Source organism: Pangasianodon hypophthalmus, chromosome 25, assembly GCF_027358585.1.
Source record: "Pangasianodon hypophthalmus isolate fPanHyp1 chromosome 25, fPanHyp1.pri, whole genome shotgun sequence".
In the NCBI taxonomy this organism is placed as follows: Eukaryota; Metazoa; Chordata; class Actinopteri; order Siluriformes; family Pangasiidae; genus Pangasianodon; species Pangasianodon hypophthalmus.
This window is the reverse complement of record NC_069734.1, coordinates 17,753,473-17,776,808: the sequence shown is the minus strand read 5'-3', so window position 1 is coordinate 17,776,808 and position 23,336 is coordinate 17,753,473. Positions and strand designations below refer to the sequence as shown.

Below are 23,336 nucleotides of genomic sequence, written 5' to 3'. Positions count from 1 at the left end.
CAAAGAACCACCAAAGAACATAGTCCTAATGCAGGTTCTATAAAGCACCATAAAATGTTCTTTAGTTTTTTTTCCCCATTGGTTCCAAGTAGAACACCTTTGAAGAGCTAAAACTGTTAGCCATCCTAAAAACCTTGAAGGGTTCTTTGGCTTGTTTCATTGGTGGGAACTCTTAAAGGCTCTATGTTAGATGTTTTTTTTTCACGTTCAGTGCTGGTTAATCATCCAAAGAACTGCAGAGGAACCCAGTCTTAGTTTTAGTGATACAGCCCATGGGGGAACTCTCAAAACACTTCTACTAATGCTTTCCATTTCAAAAAGGTTGTAAATAGAATCATTAACTATCCAGAGAACAGTCAGTTAACGCTGTGTTAGCGTAGAGTCCTTAACCATTCAAAGAACAACAGAGGAATCCAGTCTTAATATAGGTTCTATGTAGCATCCTAAAACTTTCTTGGATTTGTTCCTTTCGTGGGAACTATTAAAGCCTTTATACAGAGCTCTCCATCAGATGTTTATGCCCTTTCAAAAACAGGTTCCAAGTTGAACCCTTTTAGAAAGCTAGAATCTTAAACCATCCAAACTATCACAGAGGAACCTATTTTTAGTGAAGGTTCCATGTAGCACTATAAGATTGCTTAGCTTTGCTGACAATTCTCTAACAAATAGTTCCAAGTAGACTCTTTTTTAGAAAGATCGTTAACAAACCGAAGAACCACAGAGGAACCCAATGTTATTGCTGGTTCTACTTAGAACACTTAATGGTTCTTTGTTTTTTCCCTTTGGTTTGAATAGAAACACAACCAGAACAAGTTACTGCTGAATATCCTTCCCTTATTAATGATTGAATTTGGGTCTGAGTGGTTCTGTGGCCTGCAGAAGTGGTTCAGAATGTAGATGATCAGCTCTGTGTCTTCATCGTGTTGAGTCTCTCAGGTGAGCTGTCCAGCAGCATCTGTGACTCCTTCACCTGCTTACCTCAGAGGACTTAACAAATAGGATTAACACTGAAAAACCTCTGTAAACACTCGTCTGCTGAGCAGAGCCGGTGCATCAGAGGAACCTGTAACCATGCAGTTTCATTAACACGCTAACACAAGTTCGACGCTTTTTTAAGCCATGCATGCTGGTATGCAGATTATCATTTGTTTAAGCTCGTACTGAATTAATATTCACTGAGAAAACGATTTGTAAAAGAGATTGGAATTAAGTTTGGAAGCTACAATGGTGGACATGCAGTGGAAATACGTTTGGTGGATGCTGATGGTCTTACTTTTGACCGGACACGTCTACATGAATGCAGGTGTGTATTCCATTATTGTAAAATATGTGTACTTCAATTTGTATTTTTTTAATAAAAGAAAAAAAAAATTTGATTCAGAAAAGTATGGAAGCCTTGAACTGCACGTTATGGAAGTTGAAGTGCTATGTGCTTATTTTTACTAAAAAACTTTCAACTTGGTATGTCTTTATTTTCGACATAATAACTCTTTATTTGGACTTAATGCATCAATTTCTCTTAATAACTCATTATTTCATCTTAGTATCATTGTTTTGACTTAGTATCTCATTATTTTGCTTTTGTATCTCGTTATTATGACTTAGCATCTTGTTATTTTGACTTAATAACATCGTTTCAACTTAAAGTAACATTCTGAATTCACCTCATTGTTTTGAATTATCTTGTTATTGCAGCTAAATAAATTGTTATTTCAAGGTGTCTTTATTTCAACTTAACTCATCATTTCAACTGAACTCATTATTTCAAGATATTGTGCTGCTAACTTATTTTGACTTAAAAAACTGTTTATAAACTTTAGCTAAAGCAGCGATTAGACCCAACGCAAATAAAATTCACCCTGCAGAAAAAAAGCCAATTCACTGAAGGGGAAAGGACGCAAGATGTGAAAGAAAAGTTTGTTTCTGGTAGTGTTTATGTTCGTTTTGTGCCAACTTCAATCTAGGCATACTTTGACACTTGAATTTACAAACCTCGGTTTTGTGAACCAATAGAAAACAAGAGGGTGGGGCTGTGGTCCATGGTTTGTAAAAGAGCCGGGTAGAATATGCTGTTTTTTATTTATGCTATTAGCATTGAGCTGTCGACATATGCTGGGGGTTTTGTGGTAGAACTCAGCTTTTGTTCTCTGGCTGTAAGGATTTTCTTATTAGCAATGTTGGCACTTTTGAAACAGTAACAGATGTTTACTCCTAACACATCTTGTTAACACAACTAACACCTAATTTTGACACAATTAACACCATCCTCTATGCGTTCTCAACTCTACTTCTTTCAGTTAACAATATACCTTTTTTGGACTTGTACTAGTTTATCCTGTTTTGCAAATCTTGGCTTTTAGACCCTACATATCATGTTCAGCATTATGTTATACTCTTAAGTCATTATTTTCCGATTGCCCATCTTTAGATGGAACTGGCTGGGTTCCCGGTGATGGCTCTGAGCTGGAAGCCTGGCATTTGGACAATGCTGGAAATTCTAGCACTCCAGAAAATCAGATGACGGACAGCTTGGTGTTGGCTTCCAGATCTGGAGAGGTGACGGGTGCCCTGTCCAGAATTAAACGAGGCATCCTCTTTCCGAGCGGAGTCAAACTGTGCCCTCAGGAGACGGTGAAGCAAGCGCTCCAGAACCACCTGGACTACTTTCACCTGAGAGGTGAGATATGGAGCTTTCTTAAAAAAATCTTAAAAAACTTTATCCGTCTAAATCTAAAAGCACATGTCTGTCATTAAGACGTTGTTTCAACAGTGTGTGAATTGTTTATACAGTATTTATATTTATACCACAGTGCTGTTGAATTCTAGATTCTGATTTTCTATAAGAGCAGCTGCAAACCAGAGGTTTATATTAATGTACTCGTCCTAATACTTTCTCGTTCACAGGTTCTCATTTGGCAGACGCTCCACATAACTAATTTTTGTTATATTGACATTTTCGTCAGAGATGTTTATTTAACATTTATGGAAGGAGTCTCCAGTGTCAGTTCTTTGTCAGAGGAATGGACAGAGGAAAAGCTGTAACTTTGTTTTCCAGCATCTTCAGGACAGTTTAGAGTTTACACTTCGAGTTTTCTCAGTAACATGACAAGCTGCATTTTTTTTTAGTCTAGTTAACCTCAAGAGAGAGCGAAAACAAGAGGCTGGTGAGGGAATGACTCTTTATAGCTACTATAACCTAAGTGAGAACAAGAACTAACTTGTTTTACTGAAGTTCCACCACATAAAATTGCTAATTATTATATTTATTTATTTATTAAAGAACAACACATCATACTTTTTATTGGCTTAATGTTGTGGAACGTGTGTGCGTATTACAACAGTAAAGTTTAAGTATCAGGTTTGAAATATTTCCTAATCTTGATTTTAGGTTGGTGAATATGGTGTGACCACTTTTGTGTGCTTGCATGATCTCTTTAGATGTAAACCAATGAAGTTTTATTTAGTGGATTTTGTCATGCTAGCTTGTGTATGTGTACAAGAGAACTAAACTAGAAGTGTCTCCATCGTGCAGTCTTTCTTTTTCTCTTTGCCATTACCACCATGACATTGCGTACAATAATCAGTCCTTTCAGCCTGCCAGGAAAATGTGTGTTTTCCCTAGCAGAATCCAGTTCAGTGGGCAAATGTTTGAAGAATGTTCCAAAAACGTTATCCAGGATGAAATTTCCACTGCTAGGCCTGTTTATTTTTCTAACACGGAGAACATCGAGAAAACAAGCAGGTGTCATGTTTTCTTAGGCATTTCTCTTTTACTTTTGATTTCTAAATAATGAGCAGTTTTCACAACTGGTTAGTGAAAGGGTGCGGAATGACTGACGGATCAACAGAACTGTTTCCATTATGCTGTGCTTTGCTTTCATTGTTAGTCTTTTTCCTCCCTGAAATAGCAATTTATCATACAGGTTGGTGTGGTTACACAGCATGAATAATGACTCAATTATGTCCATCACAGGATGTGTTTTGCCTAAAAGCGAGCTAACCCATGTGATTTAATGCCGGGAATTACGATGTGTCAACGGATACGGTGAAATTTACCAACTTTTGAAATCCCTGAGAAAATGATGTATAAATCCAAACCATGACTTATATTTCCCACTCAGCTTTTAGTTTCCGTCCAATTCTTCTGACAAGACTTCTATCTGTGCACTATTCAGTGTGTCAGGAGACTGTCTGGGAGGCTTTTAAGATCTTCTGGGACAGGCTTCCCAAAAGAGACGAGTACCAGCTGTGGATTAACAGGTGCCAGAATGGCAGTATTAACGTCTTTGATATTGGCAGGAGCTTCAGTCAGTCACCTGAGCATCTCGCCATCATCACCAGTGTAAGCAATTCCCGTATCTTCACCCTGTATTTTTAAAAATACCTCAAGAATAAATGCTATGATTAGCATTAACCCTTGTTCGTGTAAGGCTAATACTTTTTTCCCCCAAACATGACAATATTTGTCTTTTGTTCTCATTTCAGAGGGTGCAAATGGCTTCAGCGATGGGGTGAGTTGTCAGCTTTTCAAAGCCACAATACAATTTTTTTTCTCCAGAAAAACAAACATGCATCTATAGATAGGTGACAAAATAAAGGGAAAAACAACCTAAAGTGACTTAGTAAGGTGGTGGGCCACCACAAACCCCCAGAACAGATTTGGTACATGTTATACTGGCACGATGAACAACATTCTTCCAAAAGATATTCCCTCAGTTGGTAGTTTGATAATGATTGTCATGGAGAGCACCGTCTAACACATCACTCTGGTGTTCAATTGGGTTGAAATTTGGTGCGTGTGAAGAACATAGTCTATAATATACATCAAACCATTCAGCAAGCCATCCTGCCATGTGAATGGGGGTGGAGTCATCCCTGAAGAGACCATGGCCCTCAGGATGGAAATGTTTCAGGATAGTTTCATTATAGGAATCTCTAATGGGACAGGTGGATCCAAACCATGCAAGCAAAAATAAATGCATGGCCCCAAAGAATTAAAGAGTCACAGAGAGTTTTTTAAATTAAATTTGTCATTGACTGTATTCCAGTAAACCTCTGGCTTCATTTTTTGTTTGAAAGTACGGAGAAAAACAACATGTTGATTTCAGCATTGTATTTTTTATCTTCTCATTTTCCTTAGTTAAACGTTCTGTTTTATTGATTATCTTTTCATTCACAGCCAACAGACTACAGCTGATCCTACAAAAGCAGATATCATCTCCGCCACTGATGGAGGTCTGTTTACTTAACCGTCACCAGAGATTACTAATACATTTGATCTAACTAATAGGAAATCCACAGTGTACCATTGTATACTAGTCTGGGATTTTCCCAGAAATATGATAAAATTGGAAAAGTGAATATAAAATACTTGAATTAAATTACGATTCAAGTAACAAATGAGTGTTTATTAGAGTCATGTTATTATTTTTTGGGACAACTGATTTTTTGGGAAAACTGACATTTTAAATAGTACGTTGGTAGTTGTCCTGTTGATCAGATTCACTAAAGCAGTTACAGGCACAAGGCATCGCAGCAGTGCAGGACATGCGCTGCACTCAGAATAGCCACTAATCCCTCTTATTTACTCAGAGGCATCTGACAAAAGGGCAGTAGCAGTGTTAGTGTACTGTGGCTGGTCATTTAAACTGCTTTAACCGAATATGACTAAATATGACATATGATTTAAGTGACAGATTAAAGCCATAGACACTAAAATACTCTGCAATTCAATTGTCATTTGTCTAATGCAACTAAAGGGCTTGGCATCCAAAAGTACAGTGTCACATTCAATTTAATGGTTTACATTGAAGATATAAGACATTATTTTTTTGTACTTCGAGATCAGTGTTCACATGTGTATCTAATGTCTACCTTTTAAAATGTCCATGTTTTACAGTTGCCAGTGTAACTTCTCTACTAGCAGAAGTTAATCCAACAGAATTAACAGACACAACAGCAAATACTACACTTACTCCAACAGAAGAGCCTGGGGTTACTCTGACAGAAGTGATAGTAACCACACAACAGTCTGTGGTTACTACAAATGTAGCTATGGAAACCACAGGAGAGTCTTCACATACTCCAACAGAAGAAATAGTATCCACAAAACAGTCTATTAATATTGCAACAAAAGTGATAGCAACTGCAGAACAGTCTACAGATATTCCAACAGAAGCAATAGAACGGTCTACGGATACTCCAAAAGAAGCAATAGTAACCATACAACCATCTATGGTTACTCCAAACATAGCTAGGATAACCATAGGGGAGTCTACATATACTCCAACAATAACATTAGTAACCACAGAACAGTCTGGGGATACTCACGCAGAAGCAATAGAACGCTCTATGGATACTCCAAAAGAAACAACAGTAACCACACAACAGTCTATGGTTACTCCAAACATAGCTATGGTAACCACAGAAGAGTCTATGATTACTCCAACAGAAGAGATAGTAACCACTGAACAGTCTATGGATCTTGTAAAAGAAGCAGTAGCAAATGCAGTACAGTCTACGGTTACTCCAACAGAAGCTACAACAACCACAGAAAAGTTTACGGATACTTCAACACAAGCGATAGTAACCACACAACAGTTTATGGTTAGTCCAGACATAACTATGGTAACCATAGAGGAATCTAGGAATACTCCAACACAAGCGATAGTAGAGACAGACCAGTCTACTGGTATTGCGATAGAAGCGATAGCATCTTCTAAACAGTCTACAGTTACTCCAAATAAAGCTATAGTCTCAACAGCACAGACTACAGCACATTTAATCCCAGTCTCCATTATGGCCACAGAGCTAGAGGTTACTGCAGAGGTCAGTGTTAAACCTACTTTCAATTTAACCACTGGGGATTCACAGGGTGTAAATCCTGATTCTTTGACAGAAGTCACCGGTCAGGAAACTGAGGAGATAAGCCCAGGGACTGAACCGGAGGTGAATCATAATACCCCTGAAATGCCTTTGAGTACAACTGTAGTCGCCTTTGAGGGTGATGAGGATGACCTTACTGTTGAAGATTCTGTCAATTCTGGTTTAGGGGAAACCAAAGTAGACACAGAGGAGGCATCACCTGAAGAACCTGTACAGTTAGATGATAATGGTGGTGGTGGAGCAGCACTACGGTCCTCACCCAGCCCTACTCTAGGCACCACACTTGAACCTAGTGAAGATGAGCAACCAGAAATGGAGACACTTGAAAGCACCCTACCAGATGACTCTCTAGACACATCTCAAGATGAACCACCACTTTCTGGTAGTGAAGATACACATGAAAGCGATGAAATCACATCTGGGTCTGTTATTGTGGAAGAGGTATCTGAGAGTGCTGAGGACCCCTCTGAAATTACCAGTGATAAGGAATCATCAGAGAGGACAGAAGATGATACCCGTGTAAGTGCCGTGCAGGTTAGTAATGATGTTGAAGGTATCAGATTGGAGATGGACGGTAAGGTCACCGAATACAGTGTTTCTGAAGAGAAGGAAACCCTTGCGGAGGCTGAAGTTTTACTTGAAGCCCCTACAAATGAGCTGTCCTTAGAACAGAATACAACTGTAGCTGAAGATGTACATGCCTCTGCCAGTTCAGAAATTTCATTTGATTCTACAGTAGAGGATAACCCCAAAGATTTACCTAAAGATGCTGCAAGGGATAAGCTTGACATTTCATTTGATGAGATGCCTGTGGATATAACAGAAGATGCAACTGAAGCAGTACCTTCTGTTGAGAATACAGGTGAAGCACAATCAGAAACAACTGTAGAGACTGGAGTCCATGAGGTGCCACCCAGCGCTATGGCTGATATTATAGCTGTTGAAACTGACAAACCTGACTCAGCCAGTGAAGTGGAGCCACCTGAGGTTATACCTGACACTAATGGTAAAGACGTCACACTTGCCTTCACGCTTGACCCTAGTGTCATCATTCTGGATATTGAAGATTTCATGCCCGAGGTTACAGCTTCTACTGAAGATTACACATCTGGAACCCATAGCATGGAAATTGACATCAAAGAAGAAACCCCTGAAGAGAATTTCCTTGAACCTATGGTTGAAGAGAAGATGCCTGAGGTTCTTGAGGTCACTACCGTGACTACCGTGACAGTGCTGGAAGATGTAGATACTAACATGTCGATAGATACAGAGGTCCTTGAGGACACATTAGCTGTACCTGAAACTGCACCACGTGCTGTGGTTCCTGATGTTACAACTTCAGAGTTACCTAAAGCTGTAGACAGAGCAACAGGGACACTAAAAGAGGACAAAACACCTGCACCATCAGTTGAAGTTGAGAAATCTACAGTCGGCCTAAATGAACTGACAACCAACATCCAGCAAAACACCATCTCATCCATGGTACAAGCGTCCACACAGATCTCCAATAACATCTTAGACAACGGGAACATGGTGTGTAGCCACTGTCTCAGAGATTATCTATAGAATTTCTTCCAGAAATCTTAACCAATTACTCTGTTGTCCAGATTGGCAATGAAATTGACGATATTTTGCCACGTCCTGTGCGACCGATAATGGATCAAGTGGTGGAGCTGAGCATTAAACTCAGAGGAGAGACGTATGATGACGCTCTCAGAGATCCATCAAGCTTTCACTACCAGCATTTGTCTGAACAGTTCATTGAAAAGGTGCGTCCCAGGCTTCCTGCAGGGTAAATGACATTGACTTATGGAAATGTTGAATTTAAGTAAACAGGCCTGTATTATATCAAAATGACTTCTCTGCAAACAGATACAGGGTCTGAGAACTGTGTTGTACTCAGTACTCTGGCCCTGTTTCCTTATTTTAAGGCCATGTGATTGATCTATAGCCAAAAAAACCCCAAAAAAACAGCATCATAATATTCTGGAGATCCCAGGCTGAACTTCTGACCACAAACACATTCTCTGTTGCATGCTTCTCTTCTCCATTTCTCAAACTTTTTTTTTTTCCATTGGTGTATTAGCACATTGGCTGAAATTAAAACTGTGGGTTTTTTCTATGCTAACTTTTAGAATTTTCCACAAATGTATAGTATATAAAGTATGTACACCATGCTATAAACAGAATTTCCCTTATAGGAAATGTGCAGCATAATTTACATCCCTGTGTTTAGTGAAGTGATACCTTTGGAAATTTGTCAGGTCCTGCTAGGAAAAATCATGTTCATTCCCAGATGCATTCTCATTTATTGGGATTTCATCATATAGCATAGCATAGTCCTGTCTTCTGGAAAATCCCTAATATCCCATTTCATATCACCCCTCTCTTTCTTTCTGTCTAAAGATTGAAGATGCCTATAAAAAACTTCCAGGCTTCCAGAGGGTTTTTATTCGTGAATTCAGGTAAGGCTTGACTAGTATAAAGCAATACTCTGTCTCAGTGGCTCCAAAAATGACTAGAAGGGTATCATTTGAGATGATGTTAAGAACTTTGTTCCCTTCTTTTCTTCTTGACAATAAAACCAGGCCACAAAAAGACATCCAAGGGTGAGTAGTTCCTGTTTTCCATTTGAATGTGTACTCTGACCTAACAGCTATATATCTCTATTTTTAATATGGGCATTTATGGCTCACGGTTCACATGTGATGAACACAAACCAGATTTTCTGATGCTAATCATGAGACTGTTGAGTCATCACATTATAATACCTGTACAAAATTACCCAAGAGACTGATAAATCTATAACCTGGCAGCAAAGTGTTTCCCTCTGCTGCCATATCGCACAAGCAGCTGCAGGAATTGAGAACTCTTGACTCCTCCCAAATAGCTAATGGAAATTTCATGTGCGTGCATTTGGCGCTGCAGGATGTTGGAACCTGTGGCATTATTCTTTTACCCTCTGTATTGTTTTTACGGTCTCCATCTCTGATCTCTAGTCTCACAGTGTTTATGGGTTAGGCTTACCTTTTACAGGCTTGCTTTTTTCTGTAGCAAAACCCAACCTGACATTTCAAATTAGTTCTAATTTCTCTCCCATTATTTCTTCCTAAATAGAAAAAAGTTTGCCCACCAACACAGCATTTATGAGTAGCTCAATTAAATTAGTTGTCACCAATTGTTGGATTTTTCGGTTGTTGTAAAAACTGCATGTTGTGAGCTCCTTGAGACTATTAAAGCACCTAAATACTGGACATTTGCACAGGAGGGTGTTGAAGCGTATTAGCATTCTGGCTTTGCCTCTTTGCTTGCAGGGACAACAATATAAGATCTAAAGGAGATTATAGATGTCCGGGGAGAGAAAATGGATCTATCCATAAACCCACTAGGGTTCCTCACAGTTATAGAAAAATGAGAAGCAAAAATAAAAGAAAAATTAAGATAAAAAGTAAAGAAAGATCGATGTCACTGATTATCCTGCAAATAATTTTCTTTTTTTTTTTTTGGTTGGATTAACTGGATGTGAAATCTCAATGCTAGATGTGCCAGAGGCTGGAATTCTGTTTTGGTAATTAACATTTACTGCTTGCTATGTGCGCAGACATTTAAACAAGGCGGCTAACAATTTTTGCACATAAAGGTACCATAAACTCAGGTTGTAACGATTATTTCATGTTCAATAAAACTGACTCAATACTAGCTATGATTTGTTCAATAATCCGATAAAACTTTTGGACATACTTGCAAAATCTCTCTTTATTTAGGCTTTTCTCAGAACCTTACTCAAGGTTCAAAGCAGAATGCTTAAACACAACCTCAGGTAGCACAACTGTAGTCAAATACATAATCATACATTGAGTAGATAGGTGGAGGAAACAAGAGCAAATACTAGAAACAGGACTGACCTTGTACTTCAACAAACAGAGAATGTTATTTGAACATATTTGAAAAATGAACATTCTTGCAGTGTTCTAAAAACATGCAAGGGACTTTTATAAGTCAAAACTTTTTAGAACATCCCGAGAACTTGACAGATTAAACATTCTTGGAAAGATCTTGGAAAATCTTCTAGCCTAAAATTGTTAGCTGGAACTACAGGACTTTTTTCCTTCTGTTCTGCAGCGGTCTTGCAGTGGTGGTACATTACGCCATTGTGCTGGAAGGAGATGTAGCAGGCATTAACAACGAGACCATGACCGACATCACCCTCCAGTCCAACCAGGTGGAGAAATCCTACACGGATCTGGAGGAACTGCCCACCGTGGTCTACACTGTCACAGACTTACGCCATTACATCACTCAGGCACTGCACAAAGAGAGCCTTGGGAACAATGGAAACACCAGTTTGGATGTGGACCCTGACTCTCTGCAGCTGGAAAATGGTATGAAGCACTCCAAAAAGTGTTCCAGTACTCATGTCTATGGCTGTGAGCCAAGGAATTATGGGTCTGATGATAGCTGAGAGCGTTATGCCCATTATACACACAAGGACACTCCATCTTGATTTGAAATAGACCCAGAAATATAAACCAAGCCATTTCCGACTTCTAATCTTTCTTATAATTATTTCAATGCACTAGGGATGTAACCAAATATGAATACATTATTCAGATTGAACAGATAAATTGGTCTAAACAGAGTATGTGGTGCACTGTTAAGAAAGCTTGCCAGAAAGGGCAGACTAAGGATTTAGAGATATAGACTAATTATAAACTTGAGTAATGTTGATTTGTACTTCTTAGAGATGCAACTGAATAGGAATACATTTGAACTGATTTAAAAAAATAAAAAAACCAACAACAATTTCTTCTGGCCACACCCACCTCAGAATACATTTAATTGTGAATACAAATTGAGATCTCAATATTTGGAACAGATACAGATAGTGGCATTGCGGTACACAGTGCAGATGTTTGTCTTGGGTGGTTTTGTCTGTCATAATTGTTAAACTGTATAGTTTAACAAGTTGAAACTCAAAGATACTTTATTATTTTCCACCCTTGTTGCATCTGCAGAGTTTCTTATCTCCAGCTGGAGAATCTCAAAGTCCCCAGACTCAAAATGATGCCATGGTCATTATAAATTACACTCTGCTTTCCCGGTACATAATCCGATCTTATTTGTCTCTGTTTTTACTTTCTCAGTGGAGACATTGCCGCTTTCCAAACCGACCAGCAGACCGCTCGACTCCAATAACATGATGGTGAGTTCGGGGTCATTGGTAAGACCACCTAGATATTAGAAAACCATGCCTCTCTCTCTCTAGATCTCCTCTGCTTTCTCTGTTCTGCCGTATTCCTGGCCACATTTTCATGTGCAAATAGTTCCCAAGGAAAAAAAAAATTTTTTTTTTGGCAGCTTGGAAACTGTGTTAAATGCCAAATGATACCCTGTAATGGCAATCATTAGCACGAATCATTTTAGTGGTGCACATTAAGCGATTACCCCACTCTAACACTCATTACAGAAAGTCTCGTTTCCGTATTTTCCATCTGCCATATTGTGAAAATTGTTTGTGTGTGTTTTTACTCTCACTATGACATTGAGCCCAGTTTAATTGGAAAGTCACATCTGAGAACCAAACAGCAGAGATGACAGATCTGACTCAGTCTGTTTTTCCTCTCTTCTTTGTAAAAAGTGGCATTTTTTTTCCACAACACACATTAAACGGATTTACAGTCGAAAGTCGGAAAATGCATTTCGGTCTCGGCTTCTCTCTTTCTTACATATATGCTTGCTTATATGGACATATGGTCACACGCTGGTAAAACATTAAGTAGTTTCATTGCATTTTCCTTTGGGCATGTTGTTAATTATCTGTTGAGATACAGGATGGAGAACTCTTGAAACAAGGAATCAAGGAATGCTGGCTCACAGACAGTAAAGATATTTTTCTTGCTTTTTAACGGCTGCTCTGTGTCACCCGTAGCCCACTTGCTGCAGTGACACTCCATTTATTGCCTCGTTGTTCTTGCAGCTCATAAATAAATTCAAACATCCTGTGGTTGCCAGAAGAACTACAGATGGGTGACAAATTAAAGGGGAAAAAAAATGTGGCTCTGTTGTGCTGTAGGGGACATTTATTTATTTATTTTTGCTAGCATGGTTTAGATTCACTTGTCTGCCTCTGCAAGTCAATCACACTGATCACATTTATCCTATGATGGGTGTAATCTCTTCCAGGATGACCCCACCCCCCATCCCAATGGTTAATCTAAATCATGTGCTATGGCCTTCACTCTCAGCACATCTCAACTCAGTCGAACATCTATGGGGAGATTTTTTTTGGATTTAATCGAGAGTGCTTTCCATCACTCCATCACCACCATCATCATCATCATCAACAGAACACCAGCTGAGGGGAAAATCTTTCAGAGGAATGGTGTTCAGCACCCCAGTACAGTTCCACAGAGATGCAGAATGAATTTCAATGAGCACTGAAGCTGTTCTGGCAGCTCATGGTGGCCCGACACCTTTCTAACACACTTGACAGTATGTTGAGTAATGGAAGAAGTAAAGCATTACAGTATGATTTAACTTATGTCCTGTTTGGCATCTCTGGCCGAGAGGAATTGCTGTTGATATAGTTAATGGCGATTCAGGTTTCTTGTTGGCTGCGGATTTGAAATCCTTTATGGTTAAATGTGTATTTTCCACAGTTGCTCCAGGAAAGATATCTTTCCACCACAGTTCACTAAGGAGATTAAGGAAAATTTCTTCCACTTAGACCTTAAGAGCACTGTTTTTCCTCTGTGCGTGCTGGGATTTGTGACCTGTGATTATGTGCAAAGATATATTCAGAACCTTCAATGAAGTATTTGTCACATTTTCTGCTGATTATATGTCGGCAAGTGCCTGTGTTAATCGAAAGACAGTAAGCAGAAACATGGGCCATGCCTTAAAGGTGTTATTTGTCTCACTTAGACATAACACTACATAATTACTTCTAACAATTTTTTTTTGTAATTTTGCATAAACCCATGTCCAAATGAATAACTGTAGTTTACATGTTTACATAAACCATGAAGATCAGAATTTTTGGTTTGAATTTACACCAGAATGATTGCAAAAGCTCTATCATTTTTGCCTCCTCACTTTAGGACAACGTGCTTGCTGCAGAAAAGCCACCCGATATTCCTGGCCTGGAATTCAGCAGTAATGATGTCTTCATCAAAAACGAGGATTTTCTGTTTGACACCATGCACCCATATCACCCCTGGACTGGCACTCAGACTGAGGTGGCTAGTGAAAATGACATCATCATTCTTGAGGACAATCCAGCTACACCACTTACGGAGATCCCACTTAAGACAATGGACATCGAAATTATCTCCACAACTGGAGAGACCAGCAGAGATCCCACACTCATCACAGAGAGTAAGCTTTTTTCATAGTTTTTTCACTATATTGTGTTCAAATATTACATCAATAGATATGCAGGAAAAGTTTTGCGTATTCAGAGTTGGTTTATGCAGGTGCTTAAGTTGAGTTAATGGGCTCCCCATTCAGATTATTTAAATCACCTGCACATAGTTCGTGCCTACAAGGTTGGCAGACTTTACTTGAGTGCAATTTCTGAAATCCTCACTATGTGCACTTAATGCAACTCTAAATATGGCCCACTGTTTGTAAGTTATAAAGTTTAGCAAAATGCAAATAGGGTTCATACTCCAGACTACCCTGGTTTACTTTCATACTCCAGACTACCCTGGTTTGTCACTGTTTACTGACAGCACTGATTACTGCTGCACATGTTTATTCCTGTTCTTAATATTATTTTCCTCCATTTTAGATGATATTACCATTGAAAAAGAGGGCTTCCTAGAAACCACAACTCCTGCTAACCCTATTCCTGTTACTGTGGTTGAGGAGGCCCATCCTACCCAGTTTGAGGCTAAGAGCACTGCAGCACAAATACCTCCTGTGGAACCTCCAGGAGTAGAAGAGTCAGTAGAAGATGAGCATACAGACATTGGATCTGGATCTGGCTTCTCCAGCAATGACCAAATCCCTGAGACATGGCCATGGATAACAGAACAGCCTTCAGTAAGCTTAGAGAAGGATGTTTCGAAAGCTGAAGGAGACCGGGAAGACCATGAAAAGGATAAAGCAGAAGAGGTCAAATCAGATATTCCTGTCCAGCAAACAACATCTGAAGTGCCATTGTTAGACAATGTCCTTATGACTCAAGACATTCACATTCACCCTCAAGACACAACCACAGAACAGGCCCCAGTGTTCTTTACTATGAAGACCCCTATGGTAGAGCTTTCAATGCAGACCAAAGAAGCTCCTGGGATTTCTGATAACTACCCAGGTGAACTCTCCACTTCCGTTGCTGCTGTAACTGAACTGCCAGGGCAGGTCTATCCTACTACCAAGAGTCCTGCCATAGAAGGCTCAACAGTCCAGAGCCCAGAAATTAATCCTAAAAATGAAAATTCCCTGGGTACCACTAGTCCCACTACACCAACAGCTATGTTGGTAACAAAAGCATCTACCACATCTACCAACGTTAAATCAGAGGACACTACAACAGAAACACTACAACAGGCCACAGAACCTCCTGCTGTTGTCGATATTAAGATTGATACTGTAGAAGAATCTGACATTGTCCCTGGTTCTAATGAGAAACATTTAGTTGAAGATGTCACACGATTGCCAGCAATCTTTGAGTTTGAGACATCAAATGCTGGGGTAGAGATTATCGAGGACATTACATTCAACGTGACTCAAGCTACGGTTTTGGAATTCTCAGACGAAGATCTCGCCAAAGATGAAATCATTGTGGTCAGCACAGAACCTGCAGGATTGGTCACTGAAGCACCAAATGTAGACGTGTCAACTAAACGCTCAACCGAGAAGGAGTCTCCATTCACCAGAATACCTTTATTTGACTATACCCTGGCAAAGGACGCATCTCTATTAAGCTCAACTGTGAAGCCTTTACCCAGTCATACATCTGACCCAATTATTCCTGAAGAGATGACTTCACAGGTTCCAAGTCACTCAACTGTAGACACAGTCACTCAAAATGATGCTACTGGACCAAAAGAAACCAGCACCAATAATGTCAGACTATCCACAGCATCTTACCCTCCCACAACTTCAGACACTCCCAATGGCACAGATATCTCTGAGAGAGACCTCCCATCTACAACCGTACTCCCAATCTTTCAACCGACCTTCCGACCTACTGACAGGATAATCGATACTGGAGTCTCCAGCGATGATCATCTAACCAAAAACGAACTTATATCAACCCCTAGCGTTTCTGATCTCATTTTCTTCCACGAAAACAAAGACAATGATAGCAGCACAGCACAGTCTCACATTCCAGAAAACCCCAGTATAACCGAACTTGATGTGTCCTTTGACATTATCCAGTATGATGATGAGAATGGCAGCGGATTCATTCACGGTAATGACATGGCTAGTATCGCCATGCCGGTAAGTCCTGGTCGGGCCCTGATGGTATTTTTCAGTCTTCGAGTCACCAACATGATGTTTTCACAGGATCTGTTCAACAAGAGCTCCTCTGAATACAAAATTCTGGAACGACAATTTTTGGACTTGGTAAGATATCACCAAGGATCTGGTAAATGATTTCCATTATGTATGTGTTTTTTTCACCATCTAGGCTCTCCTAATAACTACAATAATTATGAAATATCAGTGCTATAATGTGTATACACTTGATCGATCTGTACATTGGTACGTTTTTTGGCAAGAGCAATTGAGAGACATTTGGCATAAGTTGGTGCAAATTTTGAATGAGTAATCTCTGTCATGTTTGTTCGTCCCTCCAGCTGGTCCCATATCTACAGTCCAATCTTAGCAACTTCCAGCGCCTGGAGATCCTAAACTTCAGGAATGGTAGCATTGTAGTGAACAGCAGGATGAAATTTGCGAAGCCGGTTCCCCATGAAGTGACCTCTGCGGTCTACCTTATTCTAGAGAATTTCTGCAACACAGCTTACCAGACGATGAACCTCGCTATAGACAAGTACTCTCTAGATGTTGAATCAGGTGAGTTGCAACAGGAGCATTTTAAAAAGCAAAGCAAGTATGAGGAGAATTAGGAAAGCATTTTTCAAGCAGACACATTTTCACAAGTTAGACAAGGTAAAAAATGTCTTTAGGCACCTGCTGTTATGATTGGTCCTGCTCAAGTGCTACAGAGTCTCCATGACTGACTGGGAGGTCATCCCACTGGGTATAAATGATCATCTCTTAAAGAAAACAACACATTTGTCCCAATTTGCACCCACCGGTGAGTGTAAAAGGAGTATTCTGGAAAATCTTGTGTAGTGTAATTGCTCAACATAAATCATGGCAAGGCTGAGTTGTTTTTACGCTCTGCAGCAGTCACAATGTAATTGGTAGCAGATGCATTTGTTATCAGACTGAGCCTTAATATTAAAACACTAGCATTTCTGTTTAGTATAATAAGTAGATGTCTAATTTGGTATTGTAAATTAGATGGTTGAGGGAAATAGGCTTGGACTGAGTGATTATATGATACAAACCATTCACGATTCAGATATTTTGACACAGATCTGATTTTTGGTCCCTCCTGTCTATATATATATATCCGATTCCCATGTTTACATCATTCCCTGACCAAAATGCACTCGGCTGAAAACAGCAACATTACCAATAGCATCATGGTGGTTGTAGAAAGTAATTTTGTTGTTTCCCTTGCAATTTAGGCTGTTTGTATTTTGCCTTAAGTCCTTTAATTGTATGCTGGCACTGGAGCCTGGACTGACTGTATCCTTTGAATGATTGCTTCCCCTGACAGATTGATAAGACTGTTTATTTAATCTGGATGCCACTGACCACTCTCAACATTTCATGTGTTGTTTGAGTGCCAAATAATGAATTGTGCTACAAACAAAATCGCCAAATAACCGGAACAACTAACAAATCCGACACGAGCGTTTAGATTTGAGTCAATTGCCCATATATCGGATATGTTAAAAATAAATCAGACCTGAGCTGTTTATATGTACGCAGCAATAACTGATCTGTAAGCAAGGAATTGTTTGGCAGTTGTGAATGCCGCCTTAGACACCATCCTCTCAGCTTAGACGTGCAGCACTGATCGCTGTCTGAGTGTGTGTGTTGTTTGTGTGTTCTTGCTGAGCTAGGACCATGTATAATCTGTCTGAGCCCTTTGTGCTTAACACACACTTCACCTGAATGACCAAACAATGAGTCATTTCCCTTTAGCGGAATAATGACTCTTTATTCTGAGCACTTTGCTTATAGTGCTCAAAACTTTCTACAGTATAGATCTTTGAGTAAACCGATATACATCAATCAGTATCTGTATACATTTTAATTACAGTGGCCTTAAAGCCTATCGAGCGTGTATTCGACTCATGCCCAGCGTTCCTGTATTAAACTCTGGATAAAGAGCTTACTGAGCATGAAAGAATGAATGATGCAGTATATTTGAACCCTTTAAGACCTATTGTGTCACCGCTGAAACGTTTACTAGCTATTTTTGGCGATTTCAACAGCATACCACAGAGCTTTTGAATTCTCGATTCTGATTGGTCAGAAGGTGTTGAAGGTGTATATTAATGCACTCATTTTAACATGTCGTTTCTATAGCAACAGCTCATTCACAGGGACTTGGCGGACGCTCCTCAGAAACGGATTAAAGAACGTGTGTACTCGTTAATATGGTGATGTCTTCCATGAGGAAGCTCCATTTTTCTTGCTAAACTTGTAACCTAAATATAACAAATGTGTATGTTTTAGTTATAAACCTGAACATAAAGCAAGTTTGTGAAATGAAAATGCAATAATTGAGACTGGGGACATTTATCCCCTTTATGTAATTTAAATGTTTTAAATAAATTCTGGAAAGATGATGAGCAGTGACACTGAGACTCCTGTCTCCTAGGTGACAGGGCAGACCCGTGTAAGTTCCAGGCGTGTAACGAGTTCTCGAAGTGTACGGTGAACCAGTGGACAGGCGAGGCGGAGTGTGTGTGCCACGCCGGCTACTTCAGCATGGACGGCCTGCCGTGTCGGAGCATCTGCGACATACAGGAAGACTTCTGCCTCAATGACGGCAAGTGTGACATCATACCTGGCAAAGGTGCCATATGCAGGTGAGAATGTGCAGAATGTGTGTGTTTGACTGCTAGGTGAACATTGTGTGTTTGATAATGTGTGCGTAATTGTGAGTGTGTATTTGTTGTAAAGCTTTTCCTCCCACACTGATGGTGGTGTAGAAGTGTGTGGGTGTTTTGCTTTACCCATGTGTGTGTGTGTGTGTGTGTGTGTGTGTGTGTGTTTGTGTGCAGGTGTCGTGTTGGGGAGAATTGGTGGTATCGTGGTGAACACTGTGAGGAATACGTCTCCGAGCCTCTCGTGGTCGGCATCGCCATCAGCTCCGTCGCTGTCTTCCTGCTCGTTGCCTCGGGAGTCATCTTCTTCCTGACGAGAATGCTGCGAGAGCAGTACGACAAAGACGACTCTGAGGATCCTCTGCGGTAAATAACACAACACGCTGTGCAGGAGCAGTGTGACGAAATCTTCAGTATGAACAAATTGAGTAAAAGCACCACTTCCATACTTTGCACGTATAAACGCAATTTACACTTTATCACCTGCACCACGCCCACTATTTGGATAAGGGCCTTGGTGTAAACCCTCACGAATGAGATGTAAATGAGCATCGAGAAATGTTTAGCATTCACATTTCTTCCTCAATCTTTTAGAGCCAAAATGCCCAGTACGTGCTTGGCTGCTACGCTGCACCTGATTAATAAATGGAGATGTTTATTAGAAATGATCAACAGTCCTGATTGTGTTTGAAATAGCTGAGATTTTTCTTAGTGAGGGCATGTGGCATGAACTACAGTAGCTAGCAGACCGAGGTTGTGGGTCCAAAGTTTCAGACATGGCGTGACCTTATTGATAATTTTCCCTAGTCATTTAGTCAATCGATTTCTTTGCTAATTATTTCAGCCCTGGTGATGTTGGCGAGGTTTTGGGGTTATACCATCAATAAGAAACTCATTTGTAACCTCAGTCTACAGCATTTCTATTTTTTTTTTGCATAAATTGTTTCTCGCTGAGCTTGCTTATTTACCCGTTCTGCTTGACTGGTTTTAATTACGCTACTTTCCACTTTGAGAGAGTTTGTTACTGTGCCAGGTTTCTCAGACTTTTAGTCTCAGTGCTTTTTTTTTTTTTTTTTTACTATAAATAGTTGAAAAGTACAATGTGTTGTTCTTTAATAAATAATTCAAAACATATTTAACCATTGCTGTGGTGTAAGAGGAATTAAACAATGAACTTTTTAGTGATATCAGTAACCGGTTGATTATTTTCCTATACCATCATGTCCCGATGTTTTATTTCTCACTAATCGTTCTCTTTCTTAGCCATGAAGAAGCCGTTCCATCTTTGGAAAGAGGAAACAGGTTCAACACCATGTTTAAGAGTGATGCAACCTCACGCTGTGGCCAATATCGGCAGACGTATTTCGACACCGGCGATGAGATGCGGCACGTCTACGAGAACACTCAGCTCACTCCAGAGGTGTGCAGTGTGTGTATAGGGGTGTGTGAAGCTAGCATTTATGGTCAGAAACCATGACACAGTCTGATTTGAAAAGGAGAAAGACTTAGGTTGAAAAACACTTTTAAAAATTTGAAAATTAAACGTGTAAACGTCTTTAAAAAGTGACTACATCTCAAAAATCAAACAAAAGACCTGAAACTATCCCTAAACATTTGGGCATTGTAGAAAGGAAGACACAATTTTAATCATTTTCTCAGCTTTTTGCACGGGAAACAAGGTCACCATGGTGCGCACGCATTTCTAATATAAGGACATTATCCACTCCATTAACCTCCTTTCCCTCTCCCGATCTTTGCAATATGTTCTACAACAGAAATGGTTCTGTACATCATAGACACACTGGCTAACTTAGACTTTGCCTTTGTTTGTGGAAATCTATTATATTTAATTCTGATCGTTTGCTATAAAATTCTTTGCAGAGTATTTTTAAACTAGCTCAATTATTGAAATAAATAGCCTCTATTAGTGTTTGTTGCAGTTCCCATTTTGATTGTGCAACATATAGAAAGGCGTGATTAGTATTTTGATGTAATTTAAAATGTAGGGAGTTTCAAAGAGTTACGAAGATCAATGTTTGTTGAACGATAGATATATATGGTGGCGCTCCGTCTTACCTGCCGCCACAGCCGCAATGCCACTGCCTTTTAGCTGTACAATAATTCACAGTCCCATATGCAGTGTGTGTGCTCCAATGTAAGCCTTGTTTGAGCTTTATTTAGAGACAGAGAAAATCGACTCAAGGCTAAAAACAGGCCTGAGGTTATAGAACGTCCTCACCTTTTCCCCTTTCTCTCTCGCCCACTTTCTCTTCCTGCAGGAAATCCCGGATCGTGTTCTGATCCTCGAGCTCTCCGCCAAAGACCACCAGTTTGCTGATTTTGCACAGCAGCTTCGAGTTTGAGATTTCCCAGGATTACTGGAGTTTTCTTTTCTAGCAATATTTATTTCCAGACCATGATTATCGTTCATTTCCTCTGTAGACACCAGGAGAGTCAAAATCCAGACTGTAATCACACATTATCCGACATCCTGGGTTTACATTTTGCGTTTAAATGAATTTAAACCACAGCGCTACTGAAATGTGGATTCTGATTGGTCAGAAGATGTTGATTACATTTCTATAAGAGCAGCTCTGACAATAGGGCAGGTTTATATTAATGCGCCCATTCTAATATGTTATTGTTTCTATAGTAACGGCTCGATCACAGGGAAGTGTACGGCGAATGCTACACTGGTGTACCTCATTTGGTTCTACTTATTTATTTGGCTGTTTGCTTGTTTAATTCTGTATTTATTTATTATTATAGACACTTTTTCAGGGCCAGGTAGACTGTTTTTTTTTTTTTTTGGGGTTGTTGGTGCCTTCCTTTTTTTGTCATTGTTTGTTATCATCGTAGTATGAGATACTGAACAGTGACATGTGTAGACAAATTTAGACTAGGTTATGGAAACAATTATGGATCTGGATCGCACATTTTTCATACAGGACTTTAGCTAAAAGGCTGCTTTTGTGAAGTGGTGTAACAATGAACGAGCAAGATTTGAGCAAGGTTTGTGTTTGATCTGATGCATGTACATGAGAAAGAAATACTTTTTATTGTAGCTCATATTTACTGTAATGCATAAAACTAATTTAGATTTTGTTGTTGAGTTTGGTTAGAGTTTACTGTAGAATGTGCTTTTGAACAGATATATAAGAACATACACAATGTAAGCCAAAGGTTTGGAAGCAAAACAATCTTTGAAATTGAAAATGAAAAGTACATAACTGCAAACCAAAGGAATATTTCTGGGGGAAAAACACTTAAACCACATGTCAGTAAAAGTGTGTTGGGTTGGTCGTTGGCAAATTGTGAAATATTTTTGAAACTATAAAAATGGCTGCTCGCTTCCACACTTCTGGCCTGTGATGTGTTTTCATTTAACAACTAAAGATGTTTATCTGTCAAGTATCAGGCTTGATTTATTCCTTATTTAAGTGTAGATCGCAGTGTAATGTGGTAACATGCAGGTTTTATGGTCTAATAAAGCCAGGTTTAATAGCATCTGTATTTTTGCCGTGATTTCTGTGCTGTTTGGTTATGTTGTTGTTTACTGGTTTTGACACTGCTTTAAAACATGCAATTCCTCTCAGGTCAAATATTTTCCATGCTGGTTTGGTTGGGTCATGCTCGAGTGCCTGGTATAAAACCACACACTTGTTTCTATTAGGAAACACACTGCCTAACAGCATTAATGGTAACCTGTTCTCTGGATCGTATGCACCTTTTGGGTGAGACCAATTTTTTTTAGGAACGTTGCGCTCCATGGATTTCTACATCTGTATTATTTTGGACGATTTTGCAAGCGAGCGCAACATCGCCGCCCAACAGTCATTAAGAAAAACGCACAGAATGGTGTGAAGGAACGAGATGCCAGTCTGAGGCTGATTTCTTTCTAGCCCAGACTGTAGATTCACGCAGCCTTTTAGTGACAGTCATGTCAGGTGATTACACAGAGTGAACAGAGAATACAAGTAGATAGATGAATCGTGCCGTGTCTCACGTACACCTTACAGTTACAAACAAACAAACAACCAACAACAACAACAACAAAAAAAACACATTTTCCCAGCGTAGTCTTGCACATTTGACTGTAGACTTGGCTTCACCTAGTCTGAAATCTTTTCAGACTAACAAACTACAAATAAATCTGCTTTCTTTACCTTCTGCCTTGATGTTTTTTGCACCACCTGGACTAGTCAACATTGCACAGAGGTGACTAGTAAATATAAGTTTTCTAGCTTATGCGACTTGTATTAAGGACCAGGATCAGGAAACTGCATTGTACAGTAACAAGTTAGT

The 23,336-nt window shown here is 39.6% G+C and overlaps 1 protein-coding gene across 1 annotated transcript; it reads left to right on the top strand.

Annotated features, from left to right (window-relative positions):
- Window positions 1-1,061: 1,061 nt before the first annotated feature.
- Window positions 1,062-23,064, top strand: impg2b (interphotoreceptor matrix proteoglycan 2b). The gene is made up of 18 exons (XM_053229271.1): window positions 1,062-1,303; window positions 2,429-2,677; window positions 4,176-4,342; window positions 4,486-4,511; window positions 5,180-5,235; window positions 5,900-8,418; window positions 8,493-8,654; window positions 9,292-9,350; window positions 9,474-9,494; window positions 11,008-11,267; window positions 12,030-12,088; window positions 13,986-14,262; window positions 14,678-16,461; window positions 16,695-16,914; window positions 18,803-19,013; window positions 19,209-19,397; window positions 20,295-20,451; window positions 21,311-23,064. The coding sequence occupies exons 1-18, from the start codon at window positions 1,225-1,227 to the stop codon at window positions 21,392-21,394; spliced, it is 6,579 nt and encodes a 2,192-aa protein (XP_053085246.1). The 5' UTR covers window positions 1,062-1,224; the 3' UTR covers window positions 21,395-23,064.
- Window positions 23,065-23,336: the final 272 nt, after the last annotated feature.